We start from the raw sequence: 22,765 nt of genomic DNA, 5'->3' as shown, positions 1-22,765 counted from the left end.
TTCTTTCTTTCTTTCTTTTTTTTTTTTTTTTTTTGACACAGGGTCTCTCTCACCCTGTTGCCCAGGCTGCAGTGCAGTGGTGCAGTGGCTCACTGCAGCCTCAAGCAATCCTATCACCTCAGCCATCTGAGTAGCTAGGACTGCAGGCATGCACCACCAGACCCAGCTAATTTTTTTTTTACTATTTTTTTTTTGTAGAGATAGAGTCTCACTACCTTGCCCAGAGTGGTCTCAAACTCCTGGACTCAAGCAATCCTCCTACCTTAGCCTTCTCAAGTGTTAAGATAACAGACATGAGCCACCATACCCAGCCCAAACTCCCCTTCTTATTCCTGAAATACTAAAAGAACACATACTGTGGTTTCATTTATTTATTTGTAAAATATTTACTGAACAATTACCATTTTCCCTGCCCATATGTAAGAGGTAGAAGAGTCTGTTTAAAAAATGGAAGTTTCTACCCTCGACTTCAGGGCCCTACCTTTTAATTGAAGGCGTTATCTAGTAGGTCCTAACAGTTGGCTTAAGCAGAAAATTTTACCCTGTTTATTTTTCAATTTGCGTATCATCTCTACCCTATCTCCCTTGCATTAGGCTGTTACTATGTTAAGGGCAGAAACACTGACACTTTCTGTGTAAAAACCACTCCAATTCTCAGGGTGCACATACCACATACACAATAGAAAATAAAATATTTTTCTGATATGAAACAGTGAAGGGAGACCAGTTCCCCAGAAACTCTTTTAATAATAAAATCTATTTGGGAACTGGGATTCTTTTCTAAATGTTTTTATAATTTATCACTCAGCACAAGTACAAGTTACATTTTCTAAACCAAAAATCCGCTCTATGCAGCAAAATATTATCTTACAAATAAACAAATTTAAAAACAGTGCTAATGTCATCATAACATTGTTTTGTTTGGCTGACATGACAGGTGATTTATTGTAAACTGAAATCCCTCACTTGCACTTAATTCCCCTTTAAAAATAAATCGAAACCCAAAACCACTAGCTTTAGAATCATGAGATGAGATTTAAGACCCAGCTTTGCCACACACTAGTTGCTATGGTCTGAATATTTAAGTCCTTCTGAAATTCATATGTTAAAATCCTCAACCCCAGGTGATTGAGTTAGAAATTGGGACTTTGGGAGGTGATTAGGTCATGGATGCAGAGCTCTCAGGAGTGGCATTTGTGCTCTTATAAGAGGCCTAAGAGAGTCTCCTTACCTTTTCCATCAAGTGAGGTTAAATTGAAAGACAGCTTCTGTGAGGACACACAGAATCTGCCTGGCACCTTGATTTTGGACAACCTCCAGAGCTAGGAAAAATAAATTTTTGTTAATTATAATGCTCAGTTTATGGTATTTTGTGCTAGCAGCCCAAATGAACCAACACACTAGTTGTCTGACCTTGGGCAACTGAGATCTAACTTCTTTAGGATTCAAATTCCTCACTTGCAAGTTAAGAAGTAGAGATGCAATGCATTTTGTGTTCCACCACATCTGTACACACTGTACTGTTTTAAGACTGACATTTACGGAAGCTCTAATAATATCCTCATTCAAGCCAAATCACTTTTCATTTAACTACAAATTACAAACAAAACAAGTTACATCTTTATATATCGTTCTTGTGATTTCATGTTGTGAATTTATCCACTTTTACATGCATGTATAATGAAGCACACAGCATTTTAATGAATTGACAGAATTGTTTACAAACCAGTCATTCAGATGGTCACTTTTATCTTTCAAGCAGAAGCTGCTACTGTTCCTCTATCATTCAGGGTTCTAGTAGGAAATACATGTCATATTCAAAAAAGGTGACAAGGAAAATTCAATAAAATTTTGACTACTTACAAAGATGTAGAAAAGACGTAGGAAAACCACAAGGCATTGTGCAACATTTTGAGGCAAGTAACATGCCCAATTACCAACCCTAAAGTAGCAAGAGAAGGGAGAATGACGGGAAACTGGAGACAGGCTGTGTGGTGACGACCACCTTACAGGAGCTGTGATCTTAGGTAGAGGGACACAGTCAGCCCAAGGAGGTCTCACAGGTAGGGACCAGTGGTAACAAATGTCTGCCCACCCAATCTTCACTGCCTCCAGTCTCTCTCAGCAACACTCCTCATCGGCCAAACCCAGTTAGAAACTGAGGCCAAGAGAACTAACTCTATTGCTGTATTTCACTCAGGTTGGCTTCCTGGAACTTGTGATGGGGAAGGTCAATAACTGCAGGGGTAAAGGAAAGACCTAACACACACCTCTTCCCTCTACTTATAAATGGGCTAGATTCTCAAAGAGCTTCTTTAATGATGTCATGAGTGCAAACTACTTGTCCAGTGAGCTCATGTAATGTGCTAGATCCCTTCCAAATTCTAACTATGTATTTAATGTTCAAATAATCTTTATTCTAACACCAAGAGCCTATTAGAACCCTCTAATGTAGTCATCTGGGATAATTTTAAATCTCTACAGGTTTGCACAAAGAATGTAAGCAAACCAATTGCTTAAGTTGGAAGAAATGTCAGTGTTATAGTAAAGATTGATTTTCTATGCACTCTCTCTAATTAGTTGCTTTGGACATCAATGGGTTGCACCAAATGAGCTATAATGATTTCTCTGATTAAGTAGCTCCAGCAACCCAGAAATGTTGGAGCACAGCATTATTAATTCTTTGATGGGCTATGCATGAAGAGCCATGCCAAGCTATAAACAATATCAAAATGCTGTAGGGGATAGCAGAATAAAAGTGAACAACAGGAGATGGGAGTTCAAAAGGAGGTTTCATTTAAACCTCTAGGAAAGACAAGGAGCATATCCATCAATCTAGAAAGAAAAATATTGCTAACTGAATATTTGCTACCACGCGCCAGGCACTGAGTGAAAGCTAAGTGTTTTCACATCATATCTCATTTAATTTGCAGCACAGTGCAGTGGGATATTTTCATTTAGAGCATTTTACATACGAGGAAAGTAATTTGCCTAAGGCGCAACAAAACGAAATCAGAAAATCCAATAAAGATGCATTATTTGAAAAAGGTTTTACAACAACCAGATACAACCTCAGACATAATCTCAATTTTTACCATTTTTAATCATTATTTGTGTCTTAGAAAGTAGCAAGATACAAACGATAATGTATTCTGCCTATTTATAGCATGAATCTGGAAAAGCATTATTTCTTCTATAATGAACTCCTTTTGAAGAAATATTTTAAGTGGTGTCACAGCACTTCGAAGCATGTTAGGAAAAGAGTTAGCTCATGAAATCTTTACCCTAGAACAGACATAGTGGTTTTCTACCACACCTCAGCTCAGAATAGGACTCTATTTTTGTGCTTAGAAATCAAGCCTCCTCAAGTAAACTTGGGGCAGAGACCACATCTTGTTCTATTTGTAATCCTTACAGCACCAAGCACACATATGGAACACATAATTGGGACTAAGTAAAAACTTGTTTAACGAACAATCAGCATAGTACAGTATGTGGTGGCTAAGAGACTTCACAAAGAAAAATAAACACTTGTCTATTTACCCCCCCCCCAAAAAAATCAAACCAATCTTCTATCACTGCAAGTGCTCTGGAATCTAATTTGGTTTCCATGTGGGCTGAGGAAAAAGTATATAGTAGGTGTCTTCTCCTAAGCCTTTCTCACTCCCATCACATGTCACTCAATACCTGCCCTCCAAAAAAGTTAATAAAGGAGGGACCAGACTAAAATGTAATTCAAGCCCAATCACGAAGTAGAAAATAAGAAAAATAAGAGGAGAGGTAACATCTAATGTTAATTACATGCCAGGCATAGTGCTTAACACTTTGCATATATTTCTTCATTAAATCTTCATAATAACCACTGTCCTCACCTTACAGATGAAGACGCTGAAGCTTAGAGATGTTAAGTACCTTGTCTACGATCGTGCAGATAGTAAGTATCAGGTGAGAATAATGATTCAAATTTAAACTCTAGAAGATAATCACTAAAGGGCAGCCTTAGATACAGGAAGTGGGAAGGGCCACCTCTTTGCTTTGGTGATGTTAAAGTCATCACTGAGATGGTTAATATATATGAGTCTTGCTTGCCTCCTTACACTGGTGGGAGCACACAGTTAACACCCAGGTTACCCTAGAAAGAATGGAAGAACTTGGGAACAGAAGACCTAGAGCTAAAGTCCTAGCTCCATCAGTTTCTTTCTGCCTGTTGTTGTCAGTACATTCACCTTACCTCTCTGGACCTCAGCTTCTAAATCTGTCAAATGGGAATAATAATGTGTCAAAAGCTGTTAAGAGAGATTTGGTCAAAGTACTTCAAAATCTACAAAGCACTGTGCCATGAAATGTGTTGATTATTCTCTACCACTGACAATGCTCTCAGTCAGCAGAACAGAAGGTTCCATAACATAAAATCCTGGGTCATCACCCCAACCAGCTGCACCTTAGGAATGATTTTTCCAGAAAGAAAAATATAACTATTCTCTACAGTTCATGGCTCGGGTACTCTTTACCCAGTGATATAAAGAAGTTGAAGGAAGAGATGAGGATGGTCAGAAATGACAGGTGTGATTCGTACTAATGTTGTGAGACAAAAAAGGCTTGGGAATGATTTTGGAAACGTATAATCAAAGCTGCTCCCCTTTGTATTCATATAAATGTGCAAGGCCAGAGATGTAAAGGCCCTTTAATAATGATGGAATTTTTTGTTTAAATAACAATAATATTTTATGGCATTTAGGTGCACCCTGCATTGTCCCAAGCTGTATTTGAGATAGATACCTTACATTTTTGTAATAATTCATGATTTTCAAAAATTTCATATTAATGATTTCAATTCATGATTACTTTCTTGTGCTATCTTTTTATTGTATATATTTAAGGTAAACAACATAATGTTTGGATGTACTGCAGTCAATCAAATTTACATATCAATCATCTCACATAGACACCGTGTGTGTGTGTGTGTGTGTGTGTGTGTGTGTATGTGTGTGTATGTGTGTGTATGAGACAAGGGCATGTAAAATCTACTGTCTTCACAAAAATGCCAGTATTAACTACAACGGCCTGTTTTACACTCAATCTCTAGACTTACTTACCCTACATACCTGCAAGTTTGTATCCTTTGTCCTAAATCTCCCCATTTCCTGCTCACACCTGAATCCCTGATAACCATTACCCCATTAAGAAGGAAAGCTTACATGGAAAAAGGTGGTAAATTAATTATCTGCAAAACTGGTTGGACAATTTTAGATTCATGCTCTTTTCCAATAGCTAATATTTCTTAATTCCTTGTTCTTTAGTTCTCCATCTCTAAATAGGGTAAAATAGCTCCCTGAGATTTTTCTGTTTCTAGTAAAATAATGTACGTAAGGTGCTTTGGTAAATTCTAAAGAACCATTACTATTGTTTATTGTCCATCAATGCTACAAAGTGAGAGCATTTTTCTTAGTCACTCCAACCCACAGCAATTACAAATCAAAGATACAACCCAAGGTAAGCCAAGAAAAGTCCTCCCCTCATTTGTCTAGGAAGTATTCACATGTAAGGAAAGTCCACACAACATGCAGAGAGAAGGAGTTGCATTAACTAGGAACCCCAGAGGGTCTGCCCAGCTGCTTGGACATGCAAACCTGGCACCAAGCAAATAGACTCCTAAAATCACAGGAGGCATCAGGAGTGCTCACCCAGCCATCTGACATACTCACAGCATCTGGGCACAAGAAAATTGTCCTCCCCAAGTCCCTCTTCCCCGCCCCCATCTTCCCCAGTCACACATACAAACAATCTGGACAGTCCATAAGGTAGAAGATAATTTTAGGGAGTTCCCCAGGGCTTGGCTGGATGCTTTCCAATCATGTCTTTCTGGCCTGTGAAATGCACTATTTCTTTATACATGAGAAAAAATGAAATCAGTTTCTATTTGCAGAGTAAGATGGAAAAAAATGAAGTTGCACATAGCTATGTCACAGATTCTTAGGAAGGAACTCCCCAAGCTGGAGGACAGGAAGGAGGCACAAGAGAAACTCCCTTTCTAAAGGAAAGGAAGTTCAATTTGTTAACCTCTGAGAAATATCCTATGAAGTTGGCCTCAGGTACCCAAAGCACATTTTAAGGTTTGGAGCAAAGTTGGTAAATAAAATCAGTGAGATTTCTTGAGTCACTTTACTGGTCATGATGTGGTTTAATCATCATGGCCATTTCAGGCACAAATCACTGTGTGTCCCTCTTTCTGTCTGCACGTGGCTCTATGTGTGACTGACCTCTCCATACCACCCCACTTTCTCCTAACAGATAAACAACACTTTTTAACACATATAAAATGTGGTTAAAATGAACATTAAAAGTAAGCTCATTGGGGAAAAAAAATGGCTTGGTGGGTGTTCTGTTCTCCTGCTGCTATAAGGACATACCAGAGACTGGGTAATTTATAAGGAAAGAGGTTTAATTGGCTCACAGTTCTGAGGGCTAGGGAACCCTCAGGAAGCTTACAATCATGGTGGAAGGGGAAGCAAACAAGTCCTTCTTCACATGGCAGCAACAAGAAGAATGAGCGGGGGTTGGGGTATAGAGCTGGGGAGTCCCTTATAAAACTATCAGATCTCATGAGAACTCACTCACTATCATGAGAACAGCATGGAGGTAACTGCCTCCAGGACTCAATTACCTCCCACTGGGTCCCTCACATGACACGTGGGAATTATGGGAACTACAATTCAAGATGAGACTTAGGTGGGGACACAGCCAAACCATATCAGTGGGGGATTCAATTTCACAGAAGATCGACCTGTAGCCTGTGGGAATCACTGATTCAAGTACGGAATAGGAAAGAAGGAAGTTGACAAGATTATATGGACCCATTTTATGTACACAAATACGATTACAAAGGAAGTCACCTTATCACTTACACTCAAATATTGCTAGCCACATAAACCCACTCCCACCCTAAGAATATCAAATTCTCTTCCAAGGATCCTTCCTCCCTCTGGTGTCAGGAAGTGTCCTCTGGGGAAATTATGCCATGTAAGCACCTGAACCAATCCAGGCGGCCACTGGACCAGGCTGGCTCCAGGTGGGCTGTGCACCCCTACCGCCCCTGCAGCAAACTCCCCATGACCACTCTGCCCAGGCCACCAGTGCTTGCCTTGCATTGAAAAAGCTCTTTCCTCTGATTCTGCTCTCTGAAAGGGCACTGTAGCAGGGTGGCTTGGATCATGATATGTTAAGCTGTTTTTCCTGGCACAGGGCACTTGGTTCAGGGGACAGAGGGAAAGAGGAGGGAGTTCAAACACCAGCCACTATCTGTTTCTGCAATCTATAATCCTAGACCCTCAGTCTCTCTTTCTGGGTCTAGCCCAGCAGCCCTTCCTTGCAATTGGTCTTCTGTCACTGATATCTCTCCTCCCCTGTGTTGATAGAATTTCATTCTTAAACCTAGTTAAAGTTGAGTTCTCAGAAAGTACCTTAATCTCTATGTATCTATCTGGTTACAAATAGATTCCAGAGGTTGTCACACAATGGACATAGCCAAATCTCAGCTCTGACATGGCAAGGGGGCCTCCATTATAAATGCATTATATACCCCTGGGAAATTTTTTTAATACCATCTGAGAACATTGCCTCTGTTACTTCTACTTACTGACCCTTGAGATAGTTCTCATTTACCAGAGAGGGACTGCCTCAAGAATGTCGAGTGTGTTATTATTCCTTCTAGGGATCAGTAGTCATATATAAAAGGGTAACTGTGGAAATATTTTGAACTCTTAGAAAAAAGTTTTAACATGGTTCTAGTAACAAAGTTGGCATTAAACATAGAACAAAGAATGAAATGGAATTTCTGGCCCAACAATCCATCAGATTTTTTTTAATGCTCACTATTCCTTTTCTCTATAATCTCTATTCCCTCTCTTCCCCCTGGCTACAATACAATTCTGCCAATTGCAAGTAAACAGCACAATTTAGATAATTATTAAGAATTTTAAAAATTAAAACCATGGGATGCTGAAGGAATAGTTTAGCAGACAAATTATTATTGCTGTTATGAATAACTATGTCACAGACTCTGAGCTAAGTGCATTACATACGCTACCTTACCACCTTATAAGGTAGGATCTATTAAAACGTCAACTTTACAGAGAGGAAATTAAATCCCAGACATGTCTATGCCTAACCCAGGTTCACAAAAGCTAAATATGACGCCTCTTAGGGAAAAAGTAAGAGATATATGAACCTGTCACATGCCTGAGTGGTTACAGCCATTGTGGGGACCTACATATAAAAGGAGGATGAACCACTCAAGCAGTCACTCTTCCCCATCTGTCTATGAGCTTGAGGCTGGGCTAACCTTATCCTACTTTGTATCCTCCACAGGGCTCCCCCAAGGCAGGATGCACTGTGTAAGGTAAAATATACTGGACATGGTGAGAAACTAAAAATAAATCAAGGACTTTCTCTAGAAGAATTAGACTATGCCCAAGGCAAAATGTAAACTCCAGTGACCATTAGGAACCCATTGAAGCGGGCAGCCTTCCTCTGAGGTCTCAATCATGATCAGATTAATTCCCACCATATCCCTTCACAGTCATATTCTAAACAGAGTAACATAATTCTGGGAAAGAAATCTCCATAAAATAAAACCACAGGGTCTTAAGGCTGCCTGAAATTCAGGCTGTCACCAAAGTTCCTAAGCACTCCAAGACGTCTTTCAAAGAAAGATGAGAGGCCTATTTGGTGATCTAAGCATTGGATTCATAAACCTTGAGCTCTAGTTGAAGATTCTGACTGCTTTGTCTTTCCTTTTCTACCCTTCAAATAGAAGCATTTCTATTCTTCACCATTTATACCACCCCTAACAGTCCATTCCCCAGCAGGCTCCTGCATGCCCAGGATGCCAAGTATACACCTTATCTTTCTGCTCTCATCATTACAGTATCAGTAACGACAATTCACATTTGTATAATGCTTGAAATTTTATAAAGGACTTTCACATTTATTACCACACTAGAGCCTCACATCATTTCTGTGAGTGAAGCAAATCGAATATTGATACTTTCATTTTCGAGCTATGAAAATTGACACTAGAGAGGTAAGGAGATTTTCTCCAATAGCTTACAACCAGTGAGGAGATGGTCTAGACTCAGAATCCAGGTCTTAGGACTCCCTATGCAGGTTCTTTGCAATTGGTAACACTGTCGCTCTTTAGTTTTCCACCCTTTGTGCCTCCCTGTAGGTACACTCACTTGACTTCCAGTCAAATTTAAATACTCTCCATGAAAGTAAATTCCCATGTTTCCAGGCACCCAACAGAGCTTCCAGAGAAATAGGGCATCATTACTTTCCCACTGGAAATATAATAAGGAAGCCCACTGGGTAAGTGTTCTTTGGAGTAAATTACTTTTGGAGCAATCTAACGTGACTTCCAGCCAGAATGCTCCACCAACGGCATGGAAAATAAAGTCTGATTAATAAAATCTTGACTTATGGCATGGATTTGCTTCACTTGACCTATATTGAGGATACATGTTTGCAACCCAATTGAAAAATAAAAAATACTCTATATTTAATTATATTGCAATCTGTGGTTGAATTTCATTTAAATGGCATTTATAATTGGCATATTTTTCAAGTACTGTTTCTGCCACAGTTGTATATAAAAGTATATTATCATCATTTGCACAACTGCTGCCTAAGTTAGCTTTAACACACATCCCATAGACCCGAGATGGGATCACTAAAGGACAGTGGCTGTCACATTTTCATGAAATATAATTAAATATATCCAGAAATAAACTGGTTCCCAGATTCTGCTAAAGCAGCACATGGAATGTTTTCAAAATTAATAAGCATTCATTTAGCACCTATGTTTTGCTCAGCAGTGCAGAACATTCAGAAAAGTATAAGGTATGTTCTTACATAGTCAAAGAAGAGGGATAACTCAGAGTTTGGGGTCAAGGGGAAATTTTATAATAATTATTATTATACATACTATTTATTCATTACTATATTCCAGACACTATGCTAAGTATTTTATTTGAGCTGCCTTATTTAATTATTATGACAACCCAATGAAGTAGCTATTATTATTATTATTGTACAAAAAGTAAAACTGAGGCACCAAGAAGTAACTTACTTTATTAAGGCCATATAGCTAAGAAGTGGAGGAACCAGGATTGGAAACCAAGTATGTGTTCCTCAGCCTGCATGTTCTGAGCTGCTTTGCTGTATTGGGGAATGCTTCAAGGAGGGCTGGCTCTTTGATATGGCCCTAAAGATTAGGTAGGGTTCTGTTAGGAAGAGCGGAAAGAATGGACATAGGTCATTGTTAGAGGATTGACAAATAGCATAAACAAAGGCAAGAATTTGTTTTTGAACATGTGAGGATCCTTGAAGAAAATCAATGGCAAGGAATAAAGTTGGCTAGGCAGGGTGAGACATTTACTAGAACACATTAGAAATAATCTAGGCAGAATTTAGGGACTTGACCATTTGGAAATAGAAAGTCATGTAGACTCTTGTATAGGAAAGTGATAATGAAAAGGCACTGTGGTATAGCAGCAGTTTATTCAGGAAGAGTGGGGAGAAGTGAGACTTGAGGAAAGAAAAACAATTAGTCGCTTATTGTGAAATCCTCTCCGGGCCCTACTGCTCCTAGGTCATAGCAGACATTCGATAAATGTTTGTCAGATCAGTGCATGAAGAGTGATATGGATAAAAAGAAAGGTATAAATCCAAGAAAGAATCTGCAGGAGTCACTGACAGATTGTCCATAGAGGAAAAGGAAGAAAAAGCAAAGACGGCATTAAAGTGCTACTCAAGGTGAAAAGAAAATGGGCACTTTTGGCCGACAATGGAGTTAGAAAGGAGAAGTGGGCTTCAGGTGGATGCCAGGAGGAAAATATGGCTTCCATTTTGGTTTGAAAATGTAGGGGCTTGAAAGGATCATAGGATACTCTTAATATATTATAGGTATTTGGAGAATGAAGCCTAGACTACATTTAAGAATCTCGAAGGGTAGAAAGCACAGCTCCTACTCATCACAAATTCAGATAAATAAAAGTTGCCACTGTATTTATAGGCTACCTGAATAGGCAACTCTAGGTAGGTATAACTTTCCTAATGTAAATGTCACTACTGGTCCTACTGTATTTTATCAAAGATGTGCAAAGTAAAGAAATTCATAATATACAAGAACACCATTATAAACTGAAAAGAACTAAGCAAAAGGAAATACATCAAAGAATTAAACTCCTATCCCTGCTCCCTATGACATGCTGCCAGCACTGGCTCTTTGACAGATTTGAAACACCAGCCTTTCCTTATCAAAATACAAAAAGAAAAAAAAAATCATGTAAACGTTTCTCAGCAAGAAGCCATTAGACAGATGTAATCATAATGGGACCAAATATTCTTATAAATGAAATGCAAGCATTTGGGACCACATGTGGCGTTTAAAAGCAGCTAACACAAAAGGTAAGTAGCGTTGCCCCTGAGTATACACTGGCTCAGATGTGGTAGAGCAATCCAATTGGCCCTCAAACAAACTGAATTGTGAATTTACAAGACAAACCCAGTACCCATTAGCTTAAAATTCAAATGACCCTCACAGAAAGCCCAGCTGTGGCAATAGGAGCTATTATTCTCGAAGTAAACTTCTCTCTTATGATCACCCACCAGCATCCAATCAGAGAAGTTACAGTCATACTTGTCCAAGTTATTTGCTTTCAAAACAGCCTGATCACATGGTTCATCCTCTAGATGCTTGAAGCCCATCGGAATAACCAAGTGGATGAGAGTGTATAAGATTCACGTAAACAGACAAAGGAGCTCAGCTATTCAATTGTAATGGGCAAAATTAAGGTCTTTAACAGGCAAATTAGAAAGAAAAAAAACTGCTTGAAAATATAACCATTTTAAGGAGAGAAGGGATGGAGTTAACTGAAATATAAAAATGGGAAGATTTATAAAATGTAGCCCTGGAAATCAATCCAACCAGTGGAGCACGTTTGTCATTAGTGGGTGCTAAGAGAGAAATCACTGAAATTCAGGCACATTGTTTAAATAAAAAACCATACAATAAAATATGTTTGGGTAACATGCCAAATCTTTTACCCAAATGCCTCCTAATTTAGAGGCAGGATATTTATCAAATGTTGTTTGGCAAGTTAGTAGTTTGAAACTCTGAATACATTTTCTCCCCCAAAAAAATAATGTTATTACATGGTAACTGGTTTCCCAAGATAGAAAACAAGAATCTCCCAATGTATAGTGTAATAATGTATAAATATAATACTGAGATAATGGGGTAACACAAATTGTTTTGTAAAAATAGAATCTTACTATCCTATATAGCAGTGCTTTTCAAATTGTGGGTCGTAACCCATGAAATCAATTTAGTGGGTCTTTACCAGTTTATTTTTTAATAGAATGAAAAGGAAAGAATAAAACTGCAAAGATCAGAGGATATCCCATGTCATAAGGAAAAGTATTATTCTGAAAACTTAATTTCACTGTTATAGGTGTAAATAGCTATATGCATCCAGGATTGCAATGTAAAATATATTTCTTACCATGAGTCACAGTCAAAACAGTTTGAACGTCTCTTAACAAGGCTTCCATAGGGTGCCTAGCACCAAGACAGTATTTAAGATTTGTTGAATAAATGAATGACTGAATGAATTGGTGAAAACATTAAGCATGAATAAATAGAATGCTAGTTATACACTTCTCAGTCACAGCCCTGACACTGCAATAGGAAGCTTGCTCACTCCTGCATTTCCATACTAGTGAGGCAGTGGGGAGAGACAGTTGACCCAGCTGCAACTGCCTATTGGTGGCTCCCTTGGCTTGGGACAGGATCTTGGGTAGAGTAGGAGCTATAAGGAGAGAAGGATGGGAACAAGGACTACACAGGTAAGTGGGATTGGACTCTAGGAGCAGGGTTCTGGAGGAAAGAGGGAGAAGGTAAGACGAGGTCACCAGATTTAGCAAATAAAAATACAAGGTACCCAGTTAAATCTGGATTTCAGATAAACCATAAATATGTAAAGGCAAAGAAAATCATGAATGTTGAGGGTTAGAAAAATCAATGTGATCCATCAGAGATTTATTTGATGCAAAACTGCATGCAAAATACAAGCCAAGTACTAGAGAATTAAGAAATACATGGTTCCTGACACTGAAGAGGACACAGACACATGCAACAGTCTCAAAAATTAACATGTATTGACCACTATTCTAAGTGTTTTACAGGCATTAACTCGCTTAACACTCACCACCCTGAATTAAGCACTACTGTTATCCCTATTGAAGACATAGCGAGCATAGAGAAGTTCAAAGAGGAAGTTGTCCAAGGTCTCAGAAAAAAACACACACACGCATAATATTCAGTGGGCCTCTGGTAGGGCCTGGATATTATTCAAGATGGGTGGATCTGGAAGTGAGATTTGAGCTGAACCTCGAAGGAAGATACAACTTCAATAGGTGACTATTACAGGAAGAATATTCTGGGCAGAGTAACAGCTTGGAGGTAAGAGAACATAATCAAGAAATGGGAGCAAAGTTGCTGGAATATTAGAAATATAGTAGTAGGAAGGAAAGATTAGGCAAGTTAACCAGGCAGTGACCACACTGTGGAGGAAGTTTGCCCTGTTGAATCTGCATATATGGTGAACCACTAATGGAACTGGCGTAAATAGCTGGTGTGGTGGTGCACGCCTGTAGTCCCAGCTACTCTAAAGACTGAGGCTTGAGGAATCCTCGAGTCCAGGGGGTTGAGTCCAGCCTGAACAACATAGCTGGACCCCATCTCTAAATGAATAAATAAATAAATAAAACTAAAAAAAAAACTGGGTTTTTTAGAGGCGGGGTCTCACTATATCACCAGGCTGAAGTGCAGTACAGTGACACTATCACAGCTCACTGAAATCTTGAGAACTCCTGGGTCAAGCGATCTTCCTGCCTTGGTCTCCCGAGTAGCTAGGACTACAGGCACATGCCACTATGCCTTTTTTTTTTTTTTTTTTTTTGTAGAGACAAGATCTCACTATGTTGCCCAGGCTGGCCTGAAACTTCTGGCCTCAAGCACTCTTCCTGCCTTGTCCTCCCAAAATACTAGAATTGCAGGCATGAGCCACCATGCTAGACTTAAAAAATATTTTTTTTTAAGTATTTTTGGGAAGTAAATGGACACCATGTTGAGTTCAGCTTTTAGAAAGATGATTTTGGTAATAGTACAAAAGATAGAGGGGATGAGATGAAAAATCAGAGGCTACAAAACTAGGTAAGTCAATACAGATGGCTGGCAAAGCACTGTGGCACCAGAATCCAGGATTTACCTTACAGTTCAGACACTTAGTAGGTGAGTGACCTTGGACAATTCATGTAATCACTCTGGGCCTTGGCTTCTTCATTTCCAAAACAGGGATGACAATACCACTTACCTCATAGCATTACTGGGGTGATAAAACAAGCTGATACACAGAAATGCTCAATAAGTAGAAACTATCTGTAAATGGTCATGGCAATTGAACTTGAATCTGCCCTTAACAACTTCAAGTTCAATCAGCCTTTGATTAAATATCTCTGGGAATAAGACATTTATGCCATCCTGATATATTTGGCTCTGTGTCCCCACTCAAATCTCATCTCAATTGGTAATCTCCACATGTCGAGGGAGGTTCCTGGTGGGAGGTGATTGGATCATGGGGGTGGTTTCCCCCATGCTGTTCTCATGACAGTGAGTTCTCACGATAGTGAGTTCTCACAAGATCTGATAGTTTTATAAGGGGCTCTTTCCCCTGTCTCTCTCCTTCGTGCTGCCTTTTGAAGAAGGTACCTGCTTCTCCTTCACCTTCTGCCATGATTGTAAGTTTCCTGAGGCCTCCCAAACCATGCAGAACTGTGAGTCAATTAAACCCTTTTTTTAAATTAATTACTCAGTCTTGGGTAATTAATTTCTTTATAGCAGTGTGAAAACTGACTAATACACATCCCAATGGTAACATAGTGAGAGCAGTGAGAGAATGGGGGATTATCTTTCCTTCTTCCAAAAAGAATATATCTAAGAACGAAGCTAAAAACCAAAAGGTAGAAAAAAATGTGAAACAAAAAGCAAAACAAAACAAACTCCAGAATACCAAGTAACTATAGGTGGAGAAGGTAAGTGAACTTTGAGATAAAACAGACTTGTGTATGCATCCTCTCTCTAGCATACATTACCAGAATGATCTTAAGCAAACTACTTAAGACCTCTAAACCCTAATCTTCTCATCTGTAACACATGGTTGTTAACACTTATATCATAAGACTATGTGAAGGATAGCTGCGATCATGTATAGTATGCCTTCAGAACAATGTCTGGCCCAGAGTAGGCAATAACTGATAATTATTATGTATTGTCACAGTTAGGCAGCGGTACAAGTGGAGATAGAAAACCACGCAAAAACACATACAGTATACATGAGATTTGTCAATTCTGGAGACCACATCCATGAATGGTGGCATAGAATTGAACATCCCTTTTCTAGTGTTCGGCCCGATGAATTTGTCTTCTTAAAGGTGTACCACCAGGTAAGATGATGAAAAATGACAGGGATTTAAAAATGCAGACTTGTGGATTGGGGGAAGAGAGACACAAAAGATGAAAAAGCAACAGCCTCTGACTATATTATTTACCCACCACTTCCTGTCCCGGAACTCAAACCCCATCACTGACTGCCATGCCAAAAGCTACTAAGGCACCATGACAAGAAAGACTGGGTCTGGAGGTGGGGGGCAGGCTCATAATATTTAAGAGCTCCATGAGGGAGGAGTGGATGCCAGGGCCAGACATGTATCCATCCATTCAAGCACACAGGGAACTGCTAGGTCTGAAACCACCTGCCTGCATGCTTCTGTCCTATGTTTCTGGACATCAGAATACACAGCAAGCCCACTCTCTCTCCAGGTGCTCTGCCTTGGTGTGGCACAATCATTATTCCAAATATCCATTATTCTTAATGATCCAAAATGATCATTAAGACACTTTGTGTTTCCAGTGTACACACTCTGTCCCTAGCCTATGAAGATGGTGCAGCAGGGCACACACTGGAGCTGTTTTTCAATGACAGTGACATTTTTGACCCTGTTTTCTCTATAACCTGTCACTCACTCCCTCTTGTCAGACAACTGCAAACACACAAGAGGTCCCAGATTCGGTCCTCAGGGAGAATATCCTCTGTGCAAACCAAAGTGGCCTGAGTGGGAAGAAACTACATTATTGTCCACATTCTAACCAAAATGAAACAAAAGGCCATTCATTAGGAAAACATCCATCTCTTCTCCTGATCTCTCTGAAATTACAGGTAACCAAAGTTAGAACTGGAGCATTTGATGAAAATAAAAAGCCGCCTAAATTTTTCTCAAGTGTCCTAGCACTTTCACTTTTGGAAATGAATATTTAGAAAGGTTTAAGAATATCTTTCTTACACATTTCTCTCTCCCTCCTTCCCAAACGACTGCCTCTTCATTTTTGAGCAAGAGTGTGTTGAAGGGGCTATTGCCTGAGAAGCAAGCATCCTCAAAGCACATTCCTAATTCAGTTCATCTTTGGGCACTGCTTTTCCCCAAAGGTAGGAAAGGGAAGATTACTTAGTTTGTCCAGCAACACTGATTAAGAATGACATGTAGGTGGGACGTGTTAGGTCAAGTCAGCCAACACTGAATCAATCCTTTGTAGAAAGACAGAGTGGGCATATGCTTCAAGTAGCTCCTACCTCTAGATGGGTGGAAAATAACACAGAGCAAGACATGAGGCATGACCAAGGACCGAGGGAATTCCCTTTCCTGGGAACTCTTCAAACACAAAACAGCCACTCATTTTTTGTAATTGTCTAAATATGTCTATGGCTAGTTTTTATAGGCTGCCTCCTCTCTGGAATGACTGGGAGCCAATCATTCTGAAAAATCAAGATGGGGCATCTATTGGCTGGAGGATAAAAGAGGCAGTATACACAACCAAAATCGCTTGGCACATTTGGTGATTTAAGAACAAAAATCCAAACACAAGTGAAGAGAAAGCCAAAGAGAAAAGCAACTTAAAAGAGCGTCTCAGGTCTCCAGAGTGACCCCCAAATGCTACATAACACTTCACAGAGCAGCAAATGGGCAGTGATGTTGCATGCCAAAGGTGACAGCTAATTTTCACTGCAGGTCTGGAAAACTTAACTTTTCCAGGCTCTTCATTATTTTGTAGGTTTCAGGCTACCAACTGCCCAGGCCTTTCAGCCTGGCTTCTCCCACCCCACTCTTGTTTCCCCAGCTCCTCCTTATCACCTACTATTGGGATCTCCCTGCTTAAAGGCCATTTTGTCACACAGCAGAGGTTATGGGTTGGGTAATTTGAGCTTCAAAATCTAAGGTATGTGACCATAAAATCTCAGAAGGTAAGAACGGCTACAGGTGCCAAAGGTGAGAAGAGACTCACCAGCAGCCAGAGAACATATTAAGATTCTGGAACCAGAAGAGGTGCCTTGCTGAAGGACAAGCAAACTCCTGCGTTCACCAGAGAAGAGACCAAGTTGTGTTTCTCTGGCCAGTCAAGAAACTGCAGACAGGGAAGGCTGGGGCAGCTCCTGGAGTGGCTGTCCGGGAAAGTCATCAGGCTACAGTGACTATGACTGATAGAGGAGCGCAGTGCAAAGCAGACTGCAGCACTGGTTAACCTGGCCAACGCCTCAGCACCCTCGGTCAGGACGGTGTGTTAGGCAGTCTCTTGAGGGAGGGCAGGGTAGAGAGACAGAGAACACTCTCTGTTCTTACTGTAGAGATAAGGAGGGCGGGGAAGGGTTGTACAGTATAAAACTCTCCCTACTGAGTGGTCAATATAGGAAAGCCAGCCAGCCAGCCGTCTCCTAAATGACTCCGTGCAGAGATGCCTCACAGCAGCAGCATTGCCACCGCAGGCAGGTGTGAGCAATTAGATGAACCGTCTTAGGAGTTGCTATTTGTTCACCTGATTTGGCAAAGCCCTTCTTAACCCTCCTCATCCCCAGTGTTATCTCATTCACAGAAGACACAAGTTAACTTTAATGGAGTTTGCCCTGTGCTGGATGGAGATTGGGGGAGGGAAGCAGTTGGAGGAGGTAAGAAGGTGGAAACCTTTTGACCGGAAGATTTTTCTGTTGTTTTCAGACTAAAAGAAAAAAACAAAGTAGGCAGCAAAGAGGACTGCAGGATACTGCTCATTTTTAGACATCCCTGACATTTTAGGTAAAGAGCAACTGGCAGAACTCAGCCAGATTGACAGAAAACGTGTTCACCTGTCAACTGGGGAGTAGAAAAAAACCCAAAAAAGATTCACTGAGGTCCGAAGTGAGAAACCCGTCTCCAGAGCTCCAGGTCTCCGCCTAGCCCTCCTCCCGTGCCCCGTCCCGCCCAATGGCCAGGTGGAAACCAGGCAGGTGAGCCTGCACACGTGTCAACTTGCGGAGACCCCCGGGCCCGCCAGGGGTCCCTGAGGGGATACACCCTCCACCTACCTCAAACATGGGAGAGGCGCCCTTGCTCGGCAACGTGCAGCCCAGGAGCTCGGCGAGAAACTTTGCCATATACAAGCGGTGAGGCAGTCGATGCGCCGTGTCTGTCCTTTCCCCTTGCCAGAGCCCGAGCGCCAGGATCCTGCCCGCAGCCCGCCCGCCAGCCGGGGCCGTGGCTCAGGGGCTGCCCCGCGGCTGCGGCGGAGGGGCCGGGCCGGGCGGGGAGAGCGCGGCGGCCGCCCGCCCCCCGGCGTCCAGCGGTGCGAGTGCGCGCAGCCCAGTCCGCGGCCTGAGCCTCCGCTCTGCGGGAGCCGGGGCGCCGTCGCCGCGCTAGCCTTTCCCGCTGAATGTCACTATTACCACAGTAAAGGGAAGGGCCCCGCCAAGGGGGTGGCGGGAGGGCCAACGGCGCCGCAGGATAGGCGCCGCGCGTGAACAAGGGCAGCCGGCGGGCGCAGCGCCTTGGCGCAGACACCGGCCCGACCCACACCTGGGCAGGGCCACTCAGGCAACACGGCCGGGCGGGAGCAGACGCCTTAAGCTCCGCGGGAGAGCGGGCGGCCGGGGCGGGGGAGGGTCTGTGGATGGGAGCCGCCGGGCTGACCCACTTCCCCAGTTTTCCCCTCGGCAGCACTCACGGAGGTGGAAAGGCGGCCGCCTCGCTCTGCTGACTGACCCGGGAGAGTCGCTGCTGCCAGATGCCAGCAGCCCGCAGGAGCTCTGGCACCGGCCGGCGCCGCCCCACCCTTCCTTTGGGAAAGGGAAAAGGCTCCCTTAGCCTCGGAGGAGGAACTCCCCCTCCTGTTCTCACATTATCCCAAACCAGTGAATGGGGCAGACCCAGGTAAGCCCCCAAAGAGGAAAGGTGGCTGTAGGCACTAGGGCCTGGGCCGGATACGCTCCATGATCACAGCTCCCTCCCTGTCCTTGGCTCCGGCCGGAGGGCCAAGGAGCGGCATGGAGACTGAAACAGGTATGGTCCTGATAGCCCTGTTTTTCTTCTTCTTTTTTTTTTTTTTTTTTTTTTTTTTTTGAGACGGAGTCTCGTACTGTTGCCCGGGCTGGAGTGCAGTGGTGCGATCTCGGCTCACTGCAACCTCCGCCTCCCGGGTTCAAGCGATTCTCCTGCCTCAGCCTTCCGAGTAGGTGGTATTACAGGCGCCCGCCACCACACCCAGCTAATGTCTTTTCATTAAAAAAGACTTTTAGGACCAGGCCTATATTGTGTATTTATTCTGCACCCCCATAGCTGTACATCTCAAGCTTTAACGTGCATAAGAATGACCTGACCTATAGAGCTTGTTTAAAATGAGAGGTCCTGGGCCCCCAACCCATGTTTCTGAAACAGTGATTCTGATTCTGGTCCTGGACCATCTCAGGAGATTCCGATGTAGATGGTATCCAGGCTCTACTTTGAGAAACATGGCCCTACTATGTAAAAAAAAAATGCTGACATAAACTTTCAAGGACTGGGAAAACACTAGATTTGGTGACAGACACGACCCTAGAGAAAGTTGTGTCAAATCACCTGATTTGCTATGCAAGGAAACAGAACTGGAAAAGTTTACTTCAAGTCATACTGTATCAGTGACACCCAGGACATGGAGTAGATACCCTATAAATACTCATTGGACGGGATGAATAGAGGATAGATGGTGATGAATAGCTGGTCCCAATTTCCTTAATTGCCATTCCAGAATTCTAGCTGGTGCAACAAATTCACTGTGAATTTAAGGGATAAAAGAGGAAGGAAAGATATTAAACTAAATTCATTTGAATACATCATCTCAGTGCTTCTCAAACTTTTTCTATCTGGTTTTATCTTGTGCATTCTAACCTACAAAATATTCAGGTTCGTTATAAAACAAAAAGACCTACCCCCATGACTAAAACTAATGCTCCAAGTATGTTATTTTTATTCTGTGTTTTCCAGAACCCTGCCACACCACCAGCTAACCCCCAGCAGTGAAATCAAGAAATGTGGCAGCAAGGTACCCCCGGGCTATACTAAAAAGGAAAGAGAACTAATATGTAACGAGTATCTATGAATGTCTCAGTCACCATGTCACTAGGGTGAACATGGGCTCTGGGGGCAGACTACCTCCATTTAAATCCCGTTTCTGATACTGCTAGTAATTGAACGTTTTCATCCCCTCCAAATTGCATGTTGAAATGTAATCCCCAATGCAACAGTATTGGGGGTGTGGCCTTTCGGAAGTGATTGATTTATGGGGGCTCCACCCTCATGAATGAGATTGGTGCCCTTATAAGATGGCTTGATGAAGGGAGTTCACCCCTCTTGTCCTGTCTTCTGCCACGTAAGGACGCAGCAGCATTTTTCCCCTCCAGAGGATATAGCATTCAAGGCACCATCTTGGAAGTAGACAGCAGTCTTCATTAGATGCCAGCCTTGATCTTGGACTTCCCAACCTCTAGAAATGTAAGAAATAAATGTCTGTTTTTATAAATTAGTCTGTGGTATTCTATTATAGCAGCACAAAATTGCCTAAGACATAATGTGAAACTTAGAAAAGTGACTTTGCTTCTCTGTACTTCAGTTTTCTCATCTGCAAAATGGGTTTAATAATAAAGGTACCTACCACATACAGTATATATTAGTTTTCTATTGCTATCATAACAAATTACCACAATTTAGCAGCTTAGAACACTGCCCATTTATTATCTCATAGTTCTGTAGATTAGAAGTCTGGTGGGTTCTGTGCCTGGAGTCTCACAAGGCTAAAACCAAGACTAAAACCAACCAGGCTGACCTCTTACCTAGAGTTTCTGGGAAGAAGCCACTTCCAAACTCTTTCAGGTTGCTGGGAGAATCTAGCTCCTTGCAGCTGTAAGTCTGAGGTCCTTGTTTTCTTGCTGACTGGCAGCCAGAAGCCACTCTGCTTCTAGAGGCTTCCTGGACTCCTTATGCAGCCTCCTTCATCTTCAAGGAGAAACTGCATTGAATCCTTCTCATGCTTCAAATCTGACTTCCTCTTTTGCCAACAGCCAGAGAAAACGTTTACCATTTACAGGTCTCATATGATTACATTGGGCCCACCTGGATAATCTTTCTATTCTAAGGTCAGCTGATTAGTCACCTTAGTTACATCTTCAAAGTTGCTTTTGCCATGTACTATAATCACAAAAGTAATTCCAGGGTGAAGATCGTAAGAGCTACGTAGACTCCTGCTTACCGCATGATTATTTTGAGGAATAAGTAAAGGTGTGTATTTAAAACATTTAGAACAGTATTTTATTTTGTGGTACCGATAATAAGAACTCAATAAAGATTAGCTATTTTGTCTACGCATGGCATTTCATTTGATTGACACTACAACTCTATTATTTTAAAGGGGAGAAACTGAGAATCAATCCAAGACCACACAGAGGGTTAATGGCAGAGCCAGGAATCAAACCTAGAACAGCCATCAATCAAGTCTGTGCTGAGCACTAGGAGATAGGGCAAAGGACGGATGATCTTCATTTGAGAAAGAGGGACCTGAGAAGGGGTGTGCAATAATGAGGAGCACAGGGAATATTTACGGGTAGTCACTTGCCGTATATGAATAATCTGTGGTTTAGGCACAAGGGAGACTGTACTAAATACTAATTGAATTTTTTTAAGTCTTTAGGCTGACTCTGGGCACACTGCCTAGGAGTTAGCCCTGCTCTGCAAGGAGCAGCTATTAAATATGTATATATAATATATATATTTAACTGAACCTGGTGATTTTTACTGAGCAGATGCATTTTCTTGTGGCGACATTCATCTTAAGAGGCTATACATTATTTGCAATCTAGACTCATTCCTTTGATGGCTTCTTTCTCCCCGTGCCCTCTCCTCTGTCATGTCTTGCATCTTGTAGAGGAAATAAACATGTCTGAAAGGCAGCAACCCACTGACCCTGCCTGAACAGCAAGAGCATTGCCCAGACTTTCTCCAGGGCATGCCCAGGCCTGAATCACTACCATGTCTATTTCTTCCTGTCATTGGTAGAGCAAGGACAGAGACCCAGGACAAAAAAGAAAAGAAAGGAAAGCAAACCAAAAAATAATCTTATCATCTATGGTCCTTCCCCACTTAGGACTGTGACTGCAGTATCATTTACTAGAAGCGTTGTTCATACCCTTTCACCCAGTATTTCCATTTCTAGAATTTATCCTAAGAAAATAATCAGAGAATTACTCAAAGATTTTTGCATTTAAAATTGTTTCATGTCTGTAAGGGCAAGTGAGTGTCTTTTCTACTGACACAG

At 41.7% G+C, this 22,765-nt stretch overlaps 1 protein-coding gene across 1 annotated transcript in view; it reads right to left on the bottom strand.

The window, feature by feature from the left end:
- RASGEF1B (RasGEF domain family member 1B) overlaps positions 1-18,716 on the bottom strand; it is a 632,849-nt gene extending 614,133 nt beyond the window's left edge. Inside the window, exon 1 of the mRNA XM_032149109.2 lies at positions 18,513-18,716. Within this exon, the coding sequence (XP_032005000.2) occupies positions 18,513-18,581 (69 nt within the window). The 5' untranslated portion in view covers positions 18,582-18,716. The remainder of the gene's footprint in view (positions 1-18,512) is intronic.
- Positions 18,717-22,765: the final 4,049 nt, after the last annotated feature.

The sequence above is a fragment of the Hylobates moloch genome, unplaced genomic scaffold (assembly GCF_009828535.3).
Source record: "Hylobates moloch isolate HMO894 unplaced genomic scaffold, HMol_V3 SCAFFOLD_2, whole genome shotgun sequence".
Lineage (NCBI taxonomy): Eukaryota > Metazoa > Chordata > Mammalia > Primates > Hylobatidae > Hylobates > Hylobates moloch.
This window is presented reverse-complemented; position numbering and strand designations above follow the sequence as displayed.